The following is a 24,032-nucleotide window of genomic DNA, read 5'->3' on the forward strand; positions in this document are numbered from 1 at the left end:
GGAACTAAAACATGGTTAATTAATTAAACATTTTAAATGAATGAAGGTTGCTTCCTTGCTTCAAATCAAAAAGACTGAGAACCCAAACTGTGTGTTGGATGTAAGAGCTGTTTGTGTTTGACCACAGGGAGGCAGTGTGACACATCACATGAAATACACAGCTCATTGCAGAAACACAACAGAATAAAACTGCTATATTCAAATCATCTTTAACTGTGTATAAAGTGTGCTGCATCATATTTCTTGGGCCTCTAAATTATCAACATGAGCAAAACATCTGTTCATGCCTTCTGTTGCTATATTGTTATATTTTAAGATGAACAACTACTGGACTGACTCAACTTAGGTTTACTTGATTATACATTTATCATTATTTAAAAAATCAGATATTAACTGTGACACATCAGGCTTTTGAGGAATGTTTATTTGTTCATCTCTCGATCATAAAGTACTGCACTGGTTCGCCCTCCACAATTAATCATTTAAATATAATCGTATTATTATTGGGAGATAGAGAGTGACAACTAGATATTATGCATTTTATGGAAGTAGTCTGTTATACTGTTACAAAGATGACACTGATTTACATTATATTTTACTTTATGGTCATATAAATATCAGCGTCTGTGCCAAATTGCATATATTAATCCTGTTTTTTCCTCATTGAGTATTAGCATCATATTCTCACTATATCATACTGTATGAAGCACAAAAGCCTGATGTATTAAATGTGATACTACAACAACAAAAAATGCATATGCATGCATACTTTTTTTTTTTTTTAGGTTTTGTTTGAAGGTCCAACAAACTTCCATTAAAAAAAAAAAATCTAATTTGTTCTTAAGGTCACTGCACACTGCATCCGAAACTTTTGTCCGTCAAAAAAAAATTGGATCAGGTTCGATTTTCTGCATTTTCGCATCCGTAGCATGCATTTTGATAGGAAAGGATGGGGAATACGAAAAAACGCATGCGAACATTTCAGACTCAGTGTGCAATGACCTTTACTCTTATTAGCCTGGCTTTACAGGGTTAAACAGATATAAAAACTCGAACCAGTTAACAGTATAAAAATGGTTTGAAATTGTGTCTAAAAGTTGAACTTTTTTCCCAACATTGCACCATGTGACTGAACACCCGGACAAAAACAAACTACAAAAGCCAGTAACAAGCAGTATGAAATAACTTCCTGAACTGTGTTCCAGAGTGCTTTATTCACAGAAACACAAGCAAACTTTGGTCTGGGCTGGTGAATTCAGAAACTATTATTCATTCACACACCAACCGCAGGTTATTTCCATGTCAGCTATATGAGCACAAGGGTTATATAGGGAATTAGCACACACACACACACACACACACACACACACACTATGGATAGAATTAGCAGAAATTCACACACTCCATATACAATCAAAGTCAGTTCTGTATTTATTCCCCTTCATGTCCTTTTTTGCTTTGAATTGCAAAAACGAATTTCTGTCTAACCAACATGCAGCATTTTAAGAACAGCACAAAAACTGATGACCACAATGAATTTATGTGACGAACAGACGCATGCATGCACTCTTAAAAATAAAGGTGCTTCACGATGCCATAGAAGAACCTTTTTGTCTAAATGGTTCCATAAAGAACCTCTGTTTCACAAAAGGTTCTTTGTGGTGAAAGAAGGTTCTTCAGATTATAAAAAGGTAAGGAAGAGAAGTTTCTTTAAAGAACCTTTGACTGAATGGTTCTTTGTGGAACCAAAAATGCTTCTTCTACGGAACCTTTATTTTTAAGAGTGTGTGCTGTGAATTAATGATGTTCAGCACTAGACATGTTTTGCACAGTTGTAGCCGAGTCCAGTCCCAGGAGCGTTCCCAGGTAAGACTGCTCTCGAGGGTCCAGCATCTGGTCGGGCCGCACCGGGTGCACGATGTTGGTTGGCTGAGGTGTGAGGGTGTACTTTTCTAAGAACACCAGGTCAGTGGCGGACTGGTAGCCTGTCTGCTGTTGCTGGCTCACAGCTGGAAGGACCCCATGCGGCGTCCCGTGCACGGAAAGATCGCTTTCCTCAGTCATCTGGACGGGGACGAGCGTCACAGGGACGCAAACGTCAGCCGCCACGCTCTGCAGCACGGTCTTGGGTGTGTTGTGGTAGGCTTTGTGCGTGTCGTTGGACGGCAGCGGCTCGGTCAGTTTGCTAGCGGGGGCCGCAGACAGGTTGGGCTGTTGCTGCTCGAGCGGGCGGCCGCTGTGCACGTGGTCCACGTGATACTTCAGCTTGTCCTTACGCTTGAAGGTAGCGCTGCAGTGCGGGCAGTTGAAAGGACGTACGTCTGAGTGAATGACCATGTGTTTGGTCAAAGTCTTCTTGATGCGGAAGGTCTGGTTGCAGATCACACAACGGTGAGGTTTCTCACCTGATGAGAACAAAATATGGGATCAGACAATAATTGTGGAGCAGAAATGTCACAATTTGCCCTTAAAGTGAGGCATTACATTCAAAAACATAGTTTTTTAATTCACTGGTCTATTTTGAGCTATTTTTCTTTTAATTTGATGTTAATTTAATTACACTTTGTCTATTTGCACCTGTAGATTTCAACAATACATATCTTTAAAAGCTGTTTTATCAAAAATATGATCTACTTCAAGTAGCACAAACATACACCAAACCTGTTTTATTCTTATCTATATTCTGAAGTTGTCTGTGTATTTGCCTGATTTTACACAATATTTTTTAGTATAGGGACCAATTCTCACTATTGACTAGTTGCTTATTAGCATGCTTATGATTAACATATTGGCTGTTTATTAGTATTTATAAAGCACATATTCTGCATGACCATATTCTACATCCCTAAACCTACCCAATACCTAAATTTAACTACCTTACTAACTATTAATAAGAAGCAAATTAGGAGTGTATTGAGGCAAAAGTCGTAGCTAATGATTTATTAATAGAGAGAAATGAACCTTAAAATAAAGTGAGGGCAATATTTCATTATTAAAAACCGTTGTAAAATAAATTCTGGCTGCTGACATTATTTTCTGATTTCTAGACTGGCATAAAGAGATACTGGAAATCTCCTCTAGTAAAACCTTCGACTTTAACGTCAACAAAATGGAACAAATTTTGAACCTGACTTTATCCAATGTTCAGATTTCTGTTCTGGAAAAGCATACAAATAAGTTTAATTAGATAATGCCTCATTTGCATATTTAAAGTGCCCCTATTATGGGTTATGAAAGGTTCATATTTTGGTTTTGGGAGTCCCCATTAACAGGTCGACATGCATGCAAGATAAAAAAAACGCTTTAATTTTCTTATAATACGCATTTATTTTTACCTTATTTGCTCAACGACTCCCAAACGATTCGTTTAAGAATTCATTTTTCCAAACCCCTCCTTTGCGTGACGCTAATCTGCGGTGATTGGTCGATTTCCCAGGTCTGCGCACGCAACAAGTGGGCGGGGAATATGCTAATGTTTCATGTTGACGTCAACGGCTTGGGATTCGTTTTAAAAACGACTCGTTTCAATGATTCAGAGTCGACTCTTTCTTTTGAGAGACAATAACTTTATACAAGGTGCACTTTCAGATTTAAGACTTTGCAGGATGTTTTCATTCACTTGCTGTGTTACTGCATGAAAGGTCTTTTTCAAAAATCCATAATAGGGGCACTTTAAACATAACATTTCAGAAAACTTGTGATACAGAAAAAACTAGGGAAATAAGGTGATATCTATTAGTTATTAGATTTTTTTATTCTAATTGTTGATTTGACAATAGTTTGTTGTCACTAAGACATTAAAAATACAGTAAATATTATTAAAATATAAGATGACTCTTTTCTATGTGAATATATTGTAAAATGTAATTTATTTCTGCGATCAAAGCTGTATTTTCAGCATCATTACCCCAGTCTTCAGTGTCACACGATCCTTCAGAAATCATTCTAATATGCTGATTTGCTGCTCAAGAAACATTTATTTTAATAATATTTTTGCAGAAACAGTGATACTTTTTTTAGGATATTCTTTGATCAATAGAAAGTTCAAAACAGCGTTTATAAATGTCTTTTTTAGATCAATTTAATGCTGAATAAAAGTATATAATTTCTTTCAGGGGAAAAAAAATCCTTTGAACGGTAGTGTATTTTACCTGAATGTGTTCTGAAATGCGCCATGAGGTTGGTCTTCCCCCTGAACTCTTTCTTGCACACCTGACATTGATGCACCACTGCTTTATACCTGTCAAAATATACTACATGATCATGAAATCACACATATCACACGCTCAGCATCAACTACAGGCATTTTTTTATATTGCATAAAGACCGAATGTCATCATCATCATCAAAAAAACATTAGGCCATTAGTTCACTTTGTTTTTAATCATGTTCTAATGTCTGGAGTATACTAAAGTGCCAAAAGTTAGTCATTTGCATATAACACACCCAAACCATCTCATCAGAAGGGCTTTGCACACAACCTTTTATCACTCTCAGCAAACATATGACAGTCTCTAAAGACTCTAAGACTCTAAAGACAAACACAAGAAACACCTTTAATACAGGTTTCAGTTGTTCCTAATTTGTTAGTAGATTTAAAGTAAATTTAGTAAAAAGCACGTTAGTCTGAAAGCTTAAGGTGAATCATGTTCATATGCAAACTTCCCTCACAAATACCTTCGCCAGATCTTCTCTCCCAGGTGAATGCTTTTATAATGGACGGTCAGGTGATCGGCACGTCGGAAACATTTTCCACACTCTTCACACTGGTGCGCTCTCTCCCCTAAACACAAAAACATGTTACAAGACATGCACTTTTAAAGTACATGCTAATTAGTCATGAGAAGGAGAAAGCATCTCATATGGAGAGTCTAATAGTGTAATAATAACAATTTTCAAGGTGGATTTCAGTTTTTTGCCCTACAGGTATAGTCCACCCAAAAATGAACATTTTAGTAGTCAAACGTTTGGTTCCCATTGACTTTCATTATATTTTTGACCATACAATGAAAGTCAATGGAAACCAGTTTGATTACCAACATTCTTCAAAATATGTTTTTTTGTGTGTTCCACAGATGAAGTCATACAGGTTTGGAACAACATGAGGGTGAGGAAACGATGGCAGATTTATTGTTGGGTGAACTATTTCATTACATCCAAGTTTTAAAACACAGTGGGCCATCCATCGAGACATTTAAGGCATGACAGAAGTGCTCCTGACACAATGACTGCCAAACAGTAGACTGTAAAATTATGCAACCTGAATTAACTTAAATTTTTTACAATTTATAAATGGGGTTTTTGAGACAACATATACAATCTAACTCCAATCTTGAATCAAAAAAATACCTGTGTGAATTTTTTTGTGTTTCTTAAGATGATCGTGGCGGATGAACGTTTTGCCACATTCGTCACATTCATAGCGCTTGTCCTCATGATGAACACGAAGATGAAGCCTGAAAAAACACCCCAGATAAAATCCAGCAACGGCACTGGTAATAAACAACACCATCACATGACATGTTCTGACCCATTACATTTAATCTTTTTTTATATACTTGTATTGATCAAGACTGGATTAAACAAACTGTAAAAATATGTATTTTGTTACAAAACATTTTTATTTCAAATGAATGTGGTTGTTTCCACAAAAAATTAAGCAAGAATTTATTAATTTTATTTTTAACATTGATTGCAATAAGAACCAGCATTAGTAATTGAGCTTAAATATTGATCTTAAATAATATTTAATCTCCGAATCAGCATATTAGAAGGATTTCTGAAGGATCGTGTGACACTGAATGCTGAAAATTACATTTTAAAATATATTCAAATAGTAAACAGTTATTTTAAGTTGTAATTTACAGTTTTTACCGTATTTTTGATCAAATAAATGATATTTTCAAAAACAAAAAATTCCAAAATCTGACCCTAAACTATTTAATGATAATGTATTTCAGGAAAATCACAATTAGTAAAGTGGCTGATTATATGTTGTTTGCTTACCTACCGATCTGTAAAATGTATTTTTTGGATATAAACCATATACGGTAGTTCAACGCTCTCACAGACCTGTAGGAGCTTCCGTGACGGAAACTTTGTCCACAGATGCTACACAGGTGAGGTTTTTCCCCGCTATGGATCCTCAGATGCTCCCTGAGGGTCGTCCTGAAAATATTTTCAAATATTAGCAGCTTGTATTTGAACAAAACATCCAACCATTAATGCATTTGCATACAGTGTTGGTAACATCACTGTCTAAAAGCAGCTTCTCACCTCTCTCGAACTGATTTGCCACACAGAAAGCAGGTCCATTTCCTCTTCCCCCCGTGTGTGCACTCTATGTGGCGTTTGCGGTTGCCCGTGTCATTAAACTGGCGCCCACAGATGTCACAAGGGAAGGGTCCTGGATATTGAGCATTTTGCCAACATTAAAGGAATGCTCAATACAAGTTTAAAGTGTTTAATTTAGCTCGTCTGGTTCATTAATAAAAAGAGTTTTTACCTAAATGGAATTTTTCTTGGTGCTTCAACCGGGCAAATCGTGACTTGAAGTAGTCGTCACAGTAGGCACACTTGAAGGGTTTGTCCTGTGAATGCAAGATCATGTGCTCCTCCAGATGGGGGCGACGACTGAAGGACTTGTGACAGATCTAACAGGGAAGAGGTGATAGAAGCAACTCTAAAATTGTTTGCAAACAGAATTTCAAGTCGACTTTAAGGCATATTTGCTTGTAGTGCATAAAATAAATCAAATAACAAGTAACTCACGTCACATTTCCAGCCTTCGCTCTTCTTCTTCTTCTGAGAGAGAAACTCCTGGAGGTGGTCAGGATGAAATCTGTTAGCAGACAATGTGTTGGACTTTGGTCACATACTGAGGCGAGGTAACGAAACGATTCATTACCAGAACAACAGCTCTGAAAGTGGAGTGGAAACTGCAGCAAGTGACTCTGTTAATGTTTTTCCAATAGATGGCTACAGGAACATGTAAAAACTGAACAGGAAACAATGCAAACAAAACAGAAGAATGGACCCGGTTGACATTTCCAGGAATCTCGGAAGCAGATCGGAGTGAATGAGAGACTATGCATTTTTCGTGATCCCACTGGCTCCAATAGTAAAAGAAAAGAAAAAAAACATCATCTCAATGGTGATTGTTAAAGTTGGGGGCGCACTGCATTCCCTTCACATCCAGTGAGGCTGGCTACACTGCCATGAAACTTCTTGATAACATTATGTATGGTGGAAACAGGAACATCAAGTTCTCTGGAGATGCTCTTGTAGCCTTGGGAGTGTCCATGCCTGGCTATAATATTGTGTCTGACCTCCTGAGATAATTCTTTGTTTTTCTTTCTTTTGTCGATGCTCATTGCAGTACATACACAGTGATACAAAGCAGTCATTTTCTCCATTCAAACTGGCTCAATATATGATTAGAAATGGAAAAAGAGACTTCAACTCTAAAGTACACAACAATCACTTGCTTGAAATGAAAAGATTTTTTAACTACTTCTAGAAGGTGCTATTAATATTGTCCGAGCCGTTTCTCTGTGGTGCTATCTTAAGGTTTAAGCACATATTTGTTTTCATCATGCTATTGAGAAACAAGCTCATGAAATTAACAATGCAATGCAAAATCAATCTTAATAAATAAAATGGGCTTGATGGACAGGTTTTGTGAAGCTCACCTCTTGACGTGTCTGCTGAGAGTCTTCTTGCTGGCATGAAGCTTGTTGCAGAAGGGGCACTTGTGCTCTTTCCTCTGGACGGGGGAATCACCGTCATGTTTCTTCTTGTGCACAGTGAGGTTTGATTTGGTGGAGTAGCACTGGTGACAGATGTCACACTGGAAAGGTTTTTCTCCGGTGTGTACTCTGGTGTGACTCTCATATTTGCCTACAAAATGAGGAAAAAAGAAAAGCAATGACTCAGACATAGACAACTGTAACTGTACACTTTACAGATGAAAAAAATGCATTCAAGTTATCTTCAAGAATGCAATTATTTTAATGGGTTTTTGCTTCTTTATGATATCAGGACAGTGGTAAAACTTTGACTATACTGCCCCAAAAAAAATCTAAATTCATTTTAATACAGGAATTACAAACATGCTAATCATAGAAGTGGTGTATTCAAGTCTTAATATGTATTTTCAAAAGCTTTTTTAAGTTTTATTTTATTTGGAAAAAAATATTTTATTTAGCAAGAGCCCATTAAATTAATAATGCTATAGTTTTTACATTGTTACAAATGGCTTCCATTTCATTTCCTTTAAACTTTATATTCATTAAAAACAAATATTGTTCGATAAAAATATTAAGCTGCACAACCGTTTCAAAATTTATAATAAAAAGTGCTTCTTGAGCAGCAAATCATATTAAAATGATTTCTGAGGGATCTTGTGACACTGAAGACTGGAGCAATGAAGTTGAAACAATTCAGCTTTGCATCACAGGAATAAATTATATTTTAAAATATATTATAATATATTAGTGCTGTCAAACGATTAATCGCATCCAAAATAAAGGTTTTTGTTTGCATTATATATGTATTTGTACTGTGTATATTTATTATGCATGTATAAATACACATACATACAGTATATATTTTGAAAATATTTACATGTTTATACATTTATATATTCATATTCTTATATTTTATATTATATATAAATATATTTAATACATAAACAACATATTTTTCTTAAATATATACATGCATGTGTTTGTATTTATATATAAATAACAAATATACACAGTATACACTCATATATTATGTAAACAAAATATGTTATTATGGATGCAATTAATCGTTAGACAGCACTATATATATATATATATATATATATATATATATATATATATATATATATATATATATATATATATATATATATATATATATATTATGACTTCTTAATATTATTTATTATTGAATATATATATATTTTTTTACTGCATTTTTGATCAAATAAATGCAGCACTGGTGAGCATTAGAGACTTTAAAAAATAAATAAATAAAAATAAGAATCAACCCCAAGCTTTTGAATGGTGGTAACCTTTGTTATTAATATACTATAAAAAAAAAAAAAGAGGATCATCATGTCACTGATCCTTCCATCAGTCTTTACATCACAGCTCTCACCTATGCGATCAAAGGTCTTCTCACATTTGGGACACTTGAGAGTCTTTTTGTTAGTGCTCTGGATGATAACAGGCGCCAGTCCTTCAGGAAACACGTGACCTGTGGCCTCCGTTGCTTGGCTGTGCTCCTCAAAAGCACGGCTGGATGTCGGTTCGTTCTCCTCCTGGGCTTCAGTCTGCTCTACAGCCATACTGAGCTCAGCCACATGTTCCTCCTCTTCACATTCTGCCTCCTCGACCGTTTCTTCTCGCCCCTCTTTACTACTTTGCTCTTCCTGCTCATTCAGTTGCTCCTCCTCACTTTCATCATCCTCCTCTTCCTCCTCCTCCTCCTCAAAAGCAGCGGAATCATCCTTTAGAGTTGTTTGACTGGGTTTTCCAGACAGGACGTGGCCATTTTCGCTCTTCCGGCTCTCAAATTTAGCAGGGGTCCTCCTCTGACGGGCGGATCTCCGTGTGGTGACCGCAGATGTGCTTGCCATGTTTTGCTCTTCCTCAACTTGGCATCCAGCGCTGTGCGTCTTAGCCAGGTGATTCTCCAGAGACTTCTTATAGCAGAAGGTACGACTGCAAAAAGAGCACTGAGCTCCTGCTGAAGTCTGGGCATCTGGAGTCTCCGCTGGAACCTGCAGAACATCACTTTCTTCATCAACATGAGCTGGTGTCGCCCGCTTTGCTAGAAGGTTTACCGCTTCCATCATGTCCAGAAAACAGGCAGCCTCTGCCAAAGCAGGAATCTGGCTTTCTGAAACATCAAATTCAGACGTGTACAGGAAGTTGAGCAAATGTCCAAAGGTGGAGAACTCAATGTTATCAATGATAACATGCCGCAGTTCAGGGTTTTCGCTGAACTTGGCATGAAAATAGCCACTGCCAAAAGCCAAAACCACCTTGTGTGCACGATACGACTTCCCACAGACCGTGACGGTTATGTCACAGAATGACGGCAGCTTCTGCCGGTCTTCGTTTAAGAACTTCAAGAAACAGCCATCAGTTTGGGATAATCTCAGATGCATCTTTTCCTGTGAAGAGTCTTTAATGGCATCGCTCCTGGCGTCACACGCCGCTGGCCCTTCAGATGTCGTTGTCCCCCGTGTTTCTTTGCTGCTGATATCCTTCACTTTTGTCTGCTGAGGTGGATTGACTTTCTTCTTCATGTTCAGGGTTGTTACTCCACTGTAAAAAAAATCAGTGAAATAACATTATAGCACTTTTATACAAACATTGATTATTCAGTAATAAAGTGAAACTGAAAAACAATGATGTTTAGTTTTAAAGAATTATTTTGCATCAATCTGTTCAACATGTTATTATATTGTCTGCTTCTTCTATTGTGTCTTTGATTATGTTTTCAGTTTTAACAATCATAATGTGAACACTGTGTACTACTGTTATGTAGTTTATTATAAATATTGATAAATCTAGTCATTCCGCTGCTTTAAGAAGGAATTAAGAACACATAATGGTTGCATGCAGACTATTGTCTATGAGTTTATAGTGCTGACGAAACCTAATTTTGCATCCCACACATGTATTCATTTCATTGCCATTTTTTATCATCTTAAATGAGGGAAATTATCTAAAAATCCCAAACAATTTTTAAAGAGGACCTTCAGCATGAAGGCTCTGACAATAATTAGGGACACTGTTTGTGAAATTGAAGATATATATTATAATATATTATAAATGCACCTATTCGTTTAATCAAGATATAGTACAAATGTTTATTTTAAAAATACATATTATTTATTTAACTTTAACATGCATTACAATGAAAATTTACCATCAAAACTTGATAAAGTGTAAATAGAAATAAATGTCACATTTGTGTTAAGTACATCCTAATAGACTCATTTTAATGTTGCATTACAAAACAAACTAAACGATAAAAACAAAAATGAAATAATGGCTTAAACTTGGACTAAGTGATTAATGTTGATTATGCATTTACCAGCTTTTGTTAAATCATAATAATTCAGAGTCACATGAACTTCTGTGTGTGTGGAGTTAGTGACAGGCAGCCTGTAACTTCAGACAGAATGAAGAATAACACATTGCAACTGTTCACACGATTCCAAAATCTAGCGCCCTGCGAATGAGGACAATGCGAATCTGAACTACCCCTCGCGGCCCCCCATTATGTCATGCGCCCACAGGGCCCCTCCACAACAGGAGTGCGTTGACAAACGACCCTAAAAAGGCCCGTGGCAAACTGCAAACAGCGACTTATTTTCCAGTTCCAGTCTTACCTTTGAATAGATTAAACACGAGGTGGTGTTTTGAAGAGGTCACTTATTTTGCCTTTGTATACAAATAACAAAATACACGTTTTTTCGGATTATAAGCGCATTGTGTCCTTTTTCCATCGTCCAGGGTTCCGACGTCTCTACAAGCTGTTTAGTCATTGGCTCAGAGCGAAACGCCTTCCTGTTTCATAGGTTAAAATATATAGCTTATTCATCCTCCGAAAATAGCATTTATGTAACCTTAAATTTAATTTAAGTTAATATTGTACATGTTTTAGTTTATAAATAACAACAACAACAATTAACGTACCACGACGGCGTCCAGGTGAAGCATAGCATTGTGGGTAATGTAGTTGTCTGGTGATTAGCGCTAGCGTGTGTGCGCGTTGTATGCAACTTTCCCGTCCGAAATATCCCGTTCCAGAATTATTCTTTTTTTTTCTCCACACACAGTTATTTGTTGTATTTGTAGCAGCAGGTAAATGTTTTTTAAGAGAGAGAGAGTGTGTGTGTGCGTGTGCATGTTTATGTGGTTTATGAGGACACAAATTTGTATAATGACATGGGTATGACAGAGGTATTACAATATGAAGGTGGTTTATGAGGACACTGCCTATGTACCAGTAATTCAAAAGGCTTAAAAAACATACTAAATTGTGTTTTTTTTGAAAATCTAAAAATGCACAAAGTCTCCTGTGAGGGCTAAGTTTAGGTGTAGGGTTGGTGTAGGGCAATAGCACACACAGTTTGTTCAGTATAAAAACATTACGCCTATGGAGAGTCCCCATAAACCGCAAAAACCAACATGTGTGTGTGTGTGAGTGTCTGTGAGTTCCTTGGGGTATGCTAATTTTTATCCAGAATTGGATGAATTTCCTGTACGTCGTTTTGAAATTTGTTGTAAATATCAATATATTTTTATCGTTTTTACATAGATGCACAAAATCAGGAATGAGTCATTGACAATATGTCCTGAAGGTGCCTGACAAGTTTGAAAACTAACATTCCAAAGGCTTTTTACCAAAATGCTTATATCTGTTTTCTTGCTGTAGTTGTTGTTTATTCTGATTCTGTTTATTCTTCACATTTCTAGTGGATTATGCCTTTATAATAGAGTTCTACTGTCTAAGAATTGCTAAAAACGTATGTAATTTCAGAGCTGCATACAGTCCATAAGGTGAGGATGCGTGCGCTCTCTCAGATTAGCCGTGGCTCCTGTCCCTGGCCTCACACCAGTTCATTAGACATGTAAGTGCATTACCATAATCCCAAGGGTTGGGGTGAACCCACTGAGAAGTCAGTCCATCCTAAACACAGATGCATGAGGAAGAGACAAGGAAGTCTGTGAGGGTAATGGTGTTTTACAAAGCTGGTTTTAGGTCTCCTGCCTGTTTAGTCTGTTTATAACTAAGATCATGTCAAGAGCAGGCATTTCTATCTGGATTGTCCTGTTGCTCTGTGCAGGTAACAATTTCATAACAGTTTTATCTTGTAGCATAATTATGGATTACATTAGAAACTTGTTTGTGCTTTTTGTAGGAAGTTATTGTTAGTAGGCCTGTTAATGGCATTGATGAAACTACTTGTAGCCTATGAATGCATGATGCTTTTGTTCCATAAATCCTTCCTCACTCGTGTGATTTTAATAGTATTGGAGAGTATGTGTTTGCAGTGCTTCTATTAAAGCAAATCATCATATTTTGTCCAAAATTTGAAGTTCATGAAGCACAAAACACAAAAGATAATAGTTTGAAAAATGTCTCTATGTTTTTTGTCCATACAGTGAAAGTCAGTAGAGTCCAGTGTTATTTTGGACCTCATTGACTTTCATTGTATGGACAAAAACGTGTGTGTGTGTGTTCCACAATAGAAAGTAACACAGTTTTGGAACGGCATGAGGATGAGCAAATGATGAGACAATTTTCATTTTTGTGTGAATGCGATATCTCTGGCAGATATAAAAAATCAACTAGTATTTGTCAATGATGTTCACGACACTTTACAATGTCTTGTTTCTTCTCAGCCTCAGGAGTCTGCAGTGAGGAAAATATCGATGGATGCGATATGAACCCGTGCATGAACGGTGGGGTGTGCGAGAACCAGGATGGACAATACAAATGTCACTGTTCCCAAACAAGCTATAATGGACACCTCTACGGAGGGCCGTACTGCACAGTAGTGCTGCTTGGCTGTGAACGTCACTGGTGCCACAATGGTGCCACTTGCTATCCGTACCTGGACAAAGGACGGCATCGATACAGCTGCATCTGCCCTGAGGGTTTCACTGGAACGAAATGCCAGACGTCCACCACCTTCTCTTTTGAAGAAAGAGGATTCATGCAGGTCCAAACCAGCCTCACTGATGCTTTGGACCCTTTGAATGTCACTCTGAGTTTCCGCACGTTGCAGGCAGCGGCCGTTGTGCTCCAGTGCCATGTTGAAGATCAGCTTCTTACGCTGGAGTTAGTGGATGGAAGGCTACGACATTCACTGCAGAGAGCAATGAAAGCTGAAAGCGTTCTTCTAGAGCTCCCGTTGATCGTTTCTGATGGCCATTGGCACACGGTCAAGGCCTCCCTGCGCAACAACATGCTCGGGCTGAGGCTTACAGACCCGTCTTGCCCTCAGGACACGTGTCAGATGGAAGTACAGATCGATCAAGCAGAGTCCGAACTGGGTTCAGGTCTGTCCGAGTTGACTGTGATTCAGAATCTCTACATCGGTGGAAGAGGAGAGCAAGAGACTGCTTCAGGCTTTCTGGGATGTATGAGGGATGTGTGGTTGGATTCACGTGTAGTGGTGCCCGGATTGGGGCCGAGGACTACTGCTAAGCAATTTAATGTGAAACAGGGCTGCAGTGACTGGGACCGCTGCAAGGAAAACCCATGCCAGAACCGAGGCAGATGTGTCAAGACTGGATGGAGGAGCTTTAGCTGCGAATGCCATCGACCTTATGAGGGCGAGCACTGTTTAGATGGTATGATTGCTCTTGCATTATACTACTTGGGTTATTTTGCATATAACAGAATTGTTGATTTAAACACTTAAAGGGATAGTTCACCCAAAAAGATGACAAATTCTGTCATCCTTTATTCACCCTCAAGTGGTTCCAAACCTGTATGAGTTTCTATCTTCTGATGCACACAAAATAATTATTTTAAAGAATGTTGGTAACCAAACAGTTGCATGTAGCCATTGATCTCTTTAAGTAACATTCAAAAATGTCTGAATGTCATTGCAGTAGATTCAAAATATCAAAACAAGCGTGATCTGCAAACAAATTCTGCTACCTTTAAAATAAAATGTTCTAAAGAGGGGTTTCACAGTAATGTCATAGAAGAACCATTTTTGGTTCCCCAAAGAACCTTTCAGTGAGCAGCTCTTAAACTAACCATTTTTTTCTTAGTGTGAAGAATATTTAAAAAATCCAAAGAACCCTTGTTGCACTCTAAAGAACAATGGAAAGATTCCATGGATGTTAAAGGTTCTTCATGGAACCACAGATGATTTTTAAGAGTGTAGGACTTCTCTCAGAACTAGCTCCACTTTTTGAACCACTTATACCACTTACTTTTTAACATAAAACTGCTTAGCAGGGAATTAAATTTAGCGCCCATCGCCAAGACATAGAATGAGATTAGAGTGCTAAAGAAAACAGGCATCCACAAACACTCAGACACACACTCATGTTAAACCGGCTGCACCTGAACTGTGGATTAAAGAAACGTGAGATTAACAGGTGTTTTTAATCCATGCTGACTCTATAAGACACATCCTGCCAAGAAAGTAACACCAGTGATTTATCTGAGATACGCTCAGTGTCAGAGAGCAAAACTAATTTAGTTAGTAATGGGTGGGCAACACAACATATTTATTGAATTATTATTATTACAATGACATGTTGTTGTATGTTACTACGTCAAGAACAACAATAATAAATAATATATTTGTAATGTAACAAAATAATGATGATGATAAAACATTAAATTTTGTTATATTTGACTGTCACATCTTATTTTGATTTGTTTGTTGTTAATAATAATAATAATATGTTCTATATTTGGACATGCTTTGTTTCATATTATTATATGAATGATTACATCATTTAGAATGTTCACAATTCTGGAATAATAATGCTAAACTTTCTAAAGATGTTTAATATGATTTAAATGTGATGAATTTTCATATATTATGAATTATACAAATACTATTTTGTTTGATATTATTACTATTACTACTACTACTAATAATAATAATAAACTCTATATTTAGAAAAATTCCATTTTGTTATATTTGACTTTGTCACATTATTATAATTGCACATATTTTGTTGTTGTTGATAATAATATTCAAAATATTTAGAATGCATATTATGTTTTTATTGTAGTAGTATACATTTTTGTTGATTTATTTAAGTAATAGAAAACAGGAAAAAAATCACTAAAAATATTTTTTGCATATGACTTACTGAACACTACAGCAATTGCAGAAACAATCCTGTTGGTCCAAAAAAAAAACAAATCTTGTGCATATTCTTTATTGTACTTTTCTCTAACACTGCTGTTCACTTTTGTATCATCAGAGTATGTGACTTCAAGGTTTGGAAGTGAAGATCTGGAGAGCCACGCTGTGTTCACGGTGGAAGACAGTCCAGGCGACAGTAACACCGTGTCCATGTTCGTTCGCACGCGCCGCTCACAGGGCTTGCTCCTGGTCCTCTCCAACTCTACCAGTCAGTATCTGCGTGTCTGGTTAGAGGATGGAAAGGTCAAAGTTCAAATCAACAACTTTGAAAGCCTGCTAGGAAGTGAAACCGTCAGCGATGGACATTTTCACCTCATAACTGTGCTTGTGGAGCCAGAATCCCTGTCCCTGTTTATGTCTGCTAAGAGCCAGGGCCGCATCCCCATCCGCAGTGTGCTGGTCCAGGCTGGAGATGCGGTGTATGTGGGGGGTTTACCAGATCGCCGTGCATCGCTAGCCTTCGGCGGCTACTTTAAGGGCTGCATCCAAGACCTCCGTATGAACAGCAGACGCCTGCAGTTCTACCCCGTCAGTGTCCCGGTGAGCTCCTACCGGCTCCAGAGCTCCACCAAAGTCACACGCGGCTGCACTGGCGACGACTCCTGCAGCGTAAGCTACATTCACAGACCCATCAGTACAGTACTGGTACAAAGCTTGCTTCAGTTTACAGCTTGTTCGGCCAACAAATGAAAGGATGGTCTGATGGACATGAGAAGTTTTTTGTTGTTGTTTTTGCTTTTATTTCACAGCAGAAACAATTAGCAGAATTAGCAAGTTATCAGCAACAATATTTGAATATTTAGAATCTATTATTAATGATTTAATAAATATTCAAATATTATGAATGATTACATCATTTACATTGTTCACAATTCTGGAATAATAATGCTTGACTTCGACCAAACAGACATGGTAAATTTTCTAAATATATTATCTGTTTAAGTATTTTGAAAACATTAAAAAATTATGAAAAATATAATGGTAACACTTTATTTTAAGGTGTCCTTGTTACACATATTACATGTACTTAATATTATAATAACAATTAGTTATGCATAATTACATGCAAGTAACCCTAAACCAAACTCTAATCCTAAACCCTGGACCACAAAACCAGGGTCAATTTTTCGAAGTTGAGATTTATACATAAAGCTGAATAAATAAGCTTTCCATTGATGTATGGTTTGTTAGGATCAGACAATATTTGGCTGAGATACAACTATTTGAAAATCTGAGGGTGCAAAAAAATCTAAATACTGAGAAAATTGTCTTTAAAGTTGATCAAATGAAGTTCTTAGCAATGCATATTAATAATCAAAAATTAAGTTTTGATATATTTACAGGAGAAAATTTACAAAATATCTTAATTGAACATGATCTTTATTTAATATCCTGAAAGAAAAATCGACAATGTATTGTTGGCTATTGCTACAAATATACCCCAGCGACTTAAGACTGGTTTTGTGCTCCAGGGTCACCTATAGTAAGTAAGTACATGTAGTTAATTAATATTACTCAATACTTATATGTATAAGTACACTGTAACAAGGACCCCTCAAAATAAAATGTAACCAATATGATAAATCTCCATATATTCTCCATCATTCACAATGTTCATAATCCAGGGAGTTTTTCCAGACCCTTTCGCTTTTTGAAACAGACCTCAGCAGTTTAAGAAGCACTGCCAAGTAACATTATGTGAAATTGAAGCGCAGTAGAGTCTTCTTCAAGCTTTAATGGTGAATGAATCTTTATTGTTTAAAATGGCAGTATGTACTGTGATGAGTGATTGTGGGTATCTGTTGTAGAATAATCCCTGCTTGAATGGAGGTGTGTGTTACTCCATGTGGGATGATTTCACGTGCAGCTGCCCACCCAATACAGCGGGACAGCGCTGTGAGGAGGTCAGGTGGTGTGAGCTGTCCCCATGTCCGTCCACTGCCGCGTGTCAAGCCCACGCTCAGGGCTTTGAATGTCAGTATGAACATGTTGTCCTTATCTGAAATAGGAATATTTTTCTAATTGAAAGCGGTCAAGAAAAGGTTGACGTCTCAGCATTAATATATCTGTGGTACCTATCCAGAGTTCAGTTATATAATTGATAATTGTGTAGCTATACTGGGGATTTATGAAAGCTTGAAAGATTATCCTTTGTTGGATTTGCCACGCCATATGTGCTTGTCCTGAGCATTTGAGCGTGTTAATGGCATAAACATATGTTGCAGGGAAGAAATTGAATATGGTGCTCAGAGGTTACACTTTGACAGTAAAAAGAAAAAAGTCTCTTTATTCATGCTTGCTATAGCACCCGTAGGATTCAGTCTTCTAGATCCTATGAATCCTGTTTTAATGATCTTTGAGATGACTGGAATGGAATATTCAAACAAGAAGTATTTTGAACTATAGGATTTTACGACTACTATTTACTATTAGGATTTTTTTATTATTATTTATTTACCTACATACATGCAAACTAAGGGAAATTTGAGAGCCGTTACTTAATTTGAACTTGAATCATATAGAAAATGTATGCTATAATAGTTCAACAACGTGCTGAAAAGGATTATTTTAGTTAACCAAACAACAAAGTAGTTGCTTATGGAAGCAACTTCTGAATCGGCTGAGGATTCTGTTTTTTTACTGTATGTGCAATGAAATGCTATGATGAAAAAGATGATCTGTTTTAATCTTCTGTTTGTAAGTTGTATGCGTATTATTTGATCTTTAAATATAATAGTACATAACAGGAAAACTTAAGAAAAAAATACTAGAGCAAAGAGTTAAATGACTAGAGCACTGATGCTGTTTTCTTGTCTGCTTTGCAGGTTTGGTCAATGTCAGCCTCCGCAGCGACAGCCACGTAATCACCTATCGTGGCAATGGAAAAATACGGCGATACCTCAGCAGCATTTCGATGCATTTCCGTACCAGGCAGCAGAATGCGACCCTACTTCATGCTGAGCGCGACTCTCAGTTCATTACCATTTCCATTCACGATGGACACCTAGTTTTAGAGCTGCAGGGAGAAAAACAAACCTCCTATGTATATATACACAGCCTGGACCTGGTGAATGATGGTCAGTGGCACAGGGCAGACTTCGGCATGGACAGCCCAGTCCTCCAGTCATCCAGATGGAGAATAGTTCTGGATGAGTGCTGGGAGAAACCCTCCATCTCCTTCACTGCCTCAGGAGATCTGGATTTCCTCAGAGAAGATGTGGACATCATCTTAGGAGGCTTGGGACCCAGTTCGGAGGGTAACTTCGCTGGCTGTCTCGGTTTGGTGGAGATCGGAGGACTTGCATTGCCATATTACAGCGACATGGAGATGAACCAGCCCAGACCCCAGAAAGAGCGGTTTCTGAGGACTTCTGGGACTCCCTACTTCGGCTGCTGGGGATCTAATGTCTGTGAGTCTGACCCCTGCAAGAATGGAGGGGTTTGTGAAGATCTGTTTGACCTTTTCAAGTGCCATTGTCCATCTGAGTGGGCTGGCCAGCGTTGTGAATTCACTGTAGATGATTGTGCATCAAACCCATGTGTTCACGGAGCCTGCAGAGCGGTCTCAGCTGGATACGAGTGCTCGTGTGATGCAGGCTACACCGGCCGGCGCTGTGAAACGGCGGTGGACTTATGCGCCCACAACAAGTGCAGCAATGGCGGAACGTGCCTAAGAGGATTGAAACGCTACTCATGTCTCTGTCCAAGAAACACGACAGGACCTTTCTGCAGGTGAATATGTTTCCCATGCTCATTACTCACTCTTAAAAGTAAAGGTTCTTTAATGGCAACGATGGAACCTTTCAAATGCAGAAAAGGTTCTTTATAATGGAAAAAGGTTCTTTAGATTTTTAAAATGTACCTTTCATTTAAGAACTGAAAGGTATTTGAGAAACCAAAAATGGGACTTCCAAGGCATCCCTGCAAAAAAACACCCTTTTGAAGCCTTTATTTTTAAGAGTGCTGCAATGCATCTCGACAGATGAAGTCTTCAGCAATATCTTCTTAGATATGCATGCATGTAATATTTCATTTCTGTTTCAGGGAGAGAGTTCCAGAACTTCCATGGTATATCGACAGGTTTCCGTAAGTTTGATTTCTGAAAATATCTATTAAATATCAGCTAGAAGGAGATTCTTGGGGGTCTATGAAACAAGCATAGTTACAGATGTTACATGTACTTACTATAGTAATAATAAGTTAAGGGGTAATGTACATCCAGCCAGTAGTTATTGCAGAATAAACCCCAACATGGTGATTGCAAGTAAATAATTAGACATGAAATATTGATTTAAATGTAAAAATATTTTATTAGTTCTTTAAACGCAAAGCTTCCAGAAAAGAAAAACAGTTAACAAACGGCCTTGAGCATAGATTAACAAACAAGTTCAGACAAGACGGACGTTTATAGCATAATGTACAGTCGAATCACTAATTATACAGCTTTTCACCACATAAACAAAGATGAGGACACAATAAAAAGTTATTTAAAATCTTACCTGTTTATTACCTTAAAATGTATTATAGCATACAAAACAATTGTTCCGGCAGCAAGATGAACACCAATACTGCCACATTAATATTATTTCACATTAATATTACGAATAATAATATTACTGCAGGTCTACTATTAATACTGAAGCCCTTCGATTTCATTTGACTGTAAATACAGTCGATAAATACTCAAATACCCAGATGAGCGGTGTGTTATTCGCCATTGCTAATGACGATGGTTGATATTAGCAGGGGCCGACTTAGTGATTTGGGGGCCCTAAGCAAATTCCAGGTATGGGGGCCACAACATTATATCTATGTGCTCTTTTACACCTAACACTGCATGCTCGCTCTCATAGTTTATAGCTACCTGATGCTGATCTAAAGCCATATTAGGCAACCTTATTTTATTTTTTTCGGATCACAAAAGAAGACATTGCTTGCACTTCTCCATTTAATAAATTGTAAACTTTTTCAGTCTTTTTACAAACATAAAATTATCCCATGCAACTCATTCCATATTGAGTGTTCTGAAGGCATACGGTAGGGTTTGCCGAGAAACAAATAAAAAATTAAATCTATTATTAAGCAAAAATCTCCAGTCATCGCATTTGTGCATTTATATGAGTGCGTGGCAGTTTAAGAAATCAACAGATATGGCTGTGATTGGCTACATTGCTCAACGCTGCAAATATGTTTTGCCAATATCTGATGGGGCCCCCTGATTCTCCGGGGCCCTAAGTGGACACTTACCTGGTTTAAATGTTAAGGTCGCTCCTGGTTATTGGGGAATAACACACCTCAGAATCTCACGACCGACCAATCAGAATCAAATATTCTACAGAGTTGTGTAGCAACATTAAATTATAATTAGAATGAACTAACCCTAAACCAAACCCTTACCCTAGCCTTAACCCATAGTAAGTTAATTAATATGAATCATCAGTGTTATTAGTGTAAATACAACGTAACATCGTCTAAAACACTTACCAATTAATGAATAAAAAATGTTCTATGTAGTATGAATGTAATCCAGACAAACTACATTCATCACGTTGTCATTGTCGTGACTTTGGACAACAGTTGCGTCACTTCACTGCCATTCACAACTCCTCTCCCGTGGCCTCATGGGATAGTAAACAGTCCAGTATCTCTCTTGAAATAGGTCATCCAGGGACGTCTGGCCTGCTGTTAAATGAATAACTGTTACTGTGAATTCGTACATAATACTCGTTTCAAATACTTCACATGTTTCTTGCTTATAGTATCTTATGCTATATGTTGAGATTTGCTGTTTAAAATCATTGCTTGATTATGCTTTAGAAATGAAAAAAGTGTTTGTACAAAGTGTTATCCTTTTATCACATTTTTCTCTAGATTCCCTAAACTTCCTGTGTCTTTCTGCGGGAATGAGAGCTGGAACTACAGTTGCTTCAATGGTGGGAATTGCTCTTCTGTAGAGGATAATTGTGACTGTCTACCTGGATTCGCTGGACAGTGGTAAGAATATAAATCCGCAGAGGTTAAATAGTGTGATACCGTAGTAAATATACATGAAATCATTCTGAAATTCTGGTTTGTTGCTGATGAAACATTATTATTCAAAAAAAGCTTGTGCTGCTTAATATGTTTGTGGAAGCCATGAACATTTTTTTTTTTTCATATTTTTTGATTAATAGAGAGCTGTTCATTTGAAATAGAAATTCTTTGTAACATTATAAATGTCTTTACGATCACTTTAGATCAGCTAAACATCCGTGCTAAATAAGAATATTCATTTCTTTAAAAAAACAAAATCTTACCGACCCCAACCTTTTGAATAGTAATGTATACTATATATATACACACATACAAATGTATTTGCAAATTCTAGGTATTTTTATCCTAATCATACACACACACACACATGCAGTGTGTACAAATAAATAATGTATATGTGTGTGTGTGTGTGTGTACTAGTACAGGAAAGACAAATAGTGCAGCTAATCTAAGAGAAGTGTGCTATTAGTTCCCTAAGCAATCAGATTTAATGGTAGATGATTAAATAAAGGTCAAATCCCATAGACTTGTATAGGAGGAGAGAGCTAGAAAAAATAACAACTAGTTTTTCTGCCTGCTTTTTGGAATGTATGGCCTTCAAGCGCTGCTCTTCATCTAAAACGACTGATTTTCTTTGACAGGTGCGAGCTGGAGCTGGATGAATGTGCATCTGACCCCTGCCTTAATGGAGGCTTCTGCCGTAACCTGATCAACAGGTTCCAGTGTGTGTGCGAGATGAGCTTTGCAGGGGATCACTGTCAGATCGACGTCAGCGACTTCTACGTCTATGTGTTCCTGCTCCTGTGGCAGAACATCTTCCAGCTGTTGTCATACCTCATTTTGCGTTTAGATGATGATCCAGAGGTTGAGTGGAACGCAGCCAATGATGACTAGGACTAAAAACCATTCCTTCTCAAACACTCCGAGGAAGATGTGGGCTGATGTTGAATGGACACAATACGCAAAGGCCTTTAAATATTATTAAAGGTCATTATGGGAAGTCGCAATCCTTGGTTTTTGGGCAAAATTCAAGAATCATTCAATGAGAAAACCAGAATGTGATTGGTTGTTTGCTAATGGAGCACTACAAACAGCAGCTTCTGAGAATTTTCTAATTCAGAGAAAACATTTGAGAATAATATTGATATAAAAAAACAAACTCAGATCGGTACACATTATAGCATCTGACAGTGAAAGGCTTTTTGTGTGCCTTCCTTTTCCTTATAAATATGTTTGAAAATGTGTCTCATAACTTCTCAATGTTCTACAAAAAAAGTGGTAAATCATAATATGTATGAAGCCCAATGTTATAACATACTGTCATATTCTAATGGTAAGAAAAGCAGTTTAATATTCATGTGTTTTCACATTATTAAAGGTTTCGTACTTTTGTTTCTGTCAATATTTAATCCTGGACTTTTATACCTCACTGATCAAGAGCTTTGCATTATCTAACCCATATAGCAGATTTCTTTTGCAAATCTTTAAAGTATTCACAAAAATTAGAGCACTGACATAAATATATTTTTGAAACAAATACGGGAATATTGTTTGTATCCAGCAACTGTGTATATTTTAGTTTGTTTCAAACTGAATGAATGGCTGTTTTCTGAATGAAAACTAAATGATTTTTGTTTTGTTGCTGCGATTGGAATATTACAAATTAAAAGAGATTAAGGTAAATGTTTGATGTTCTTTTTTTATTTAAATTTTGTGGAAATATAGACCATAAAATAACATTAATTATGCAACTCTTGATAAAATCAGGTTTGCAAGCATCCCTTATATTGTTGACAACTGCACAGTTTGTGAACTGGATTTCTGCAATAGTCAGGCAAATAGAGTCGCTTCAGAAAAACAAGTTTGCATGTAGTTTTGTTTACTTTTGTTAGTTCGATAAGCACTAAAAACAGCAAAAACCCTTAGAAGCATCTTTAGAAGTAAGTGTTTGAAATTGATATAATTTTGCGAAAAAGTCAAGTCAAAAGCTTTTACTTTTCTAATTATATTTGTTAAAACTGCCCACTTAGCATGAACTCAGTCAAAAAAAAAAGTAAATAATGACTGTATAGGAAGCTGCATG

At 37.1% G+C, this 24,032-nt stretch overlaps 2 protein-coding genes across 5 annotated transcripts; one reads left to right on the forward strand and one right to left on the reverse strand.

The window, feature by feature from the left end:
* Window positions 1–1,176: 1,176 nt before the first annotated feature.
* Window positions 1,177–11,541, reverse strand: LOC306881946 (zinc finger and BTB domain-containing protein 41-like). 2 transcript variants are annotated; one of them, XM_079436334.1, is made up of 11 exons: window positions 11,396–11,541; window positions 9,148–10,322; window positions 7,692–7,899; window positions 6,772–6,841; window positions 6,506–6,653; window positions 6,277–6,406; window positions 6,073–6,168; window positions 5,350–5,456; window positions 4,678–4,783; window positions 4,152–4,240; window positions 1,177–2,405 (listed from the first exon to the last, which is right to left on the reverse strand). In XM_079436334.1, exons 2-11 carry the CDS (start codon window positions 10,301–10,303, stop codon window positions 1,798–1,800), a joined length of 2,718 nt encoding a protein of 905 aa, XP_079292460.1. In that variant the 5' UTR covers window positions 10,304–10,322; window positions 11,396–11,541; the 3' UTR covers window positions 1,177–1,797. The 2 variants fall into 2 exon arrangements, with proteins under 2 accessions (XP_079292460.1, XP_079292461.1); XM_079436335.1 differs by lacking the exon at window positions 11,396–11,541 and having other exon boundaries at window positions 9,148–10,337.
* On the forward strand, window positions 10,180–23,629 carry LOC306881945 (protein crumbs homolog 1-like). 3 transcript variants are annotated; one of them, XM_079436333.1, is made up of 9 exons: window positions 10,180–10,281; window positions 12,550–12,640; window positions 13,416–14,369; window positions 15,975–16,525; window positions 17,725–17,890; window positions 18,742–19,648; window positions 19,961–20,002; window positions 21,788–21,910; window positions 22,591–23,629. In XM_079436333.1, exons 3-9 carry the CDS (start codon window positions 13,457–13,459, stop codon window positions 22,841–22,843), a joined length of 2,955 nt encoding a protein of 984 aa, XP_079292459.1. In that variant the 5' UTR covers window positions 10,180–10,281; window positions 12,550–12,640; window positions 13,416–13,456; the 3' UTR covers window positions 22,844–23,629. The 3 variants fall into 3 exon arrangements, with proteins under 3 accessions (XP_079292459.1, XP_079292458.1, XP_079292457.1); XM_079436332.1 differs by lacking the exon at window positions 10,180–10,281 and adding an exon at window positions 11,550–11,870; XM_079436331.1 differs by lacking the exons at window positions 10,180–10,281; window positions 12,550–12,640 and adding an exon at window positions 12,692–12,856.
* The last annotated feature ends 403 nt before the right edge of the window (window positions 23,630–24,032 follow it).

This window comes from Barbus barbus (assembly GCF_936440315.1).
Source record: "Barbus barbus genome assembly, chromosome: 15".
Lineage (NCBI taxonomy): Eukaryota > Metazoa > Chordata > Actinopteri > Cypriniformes > Cyprinidae > Barbus > Barbus barbus.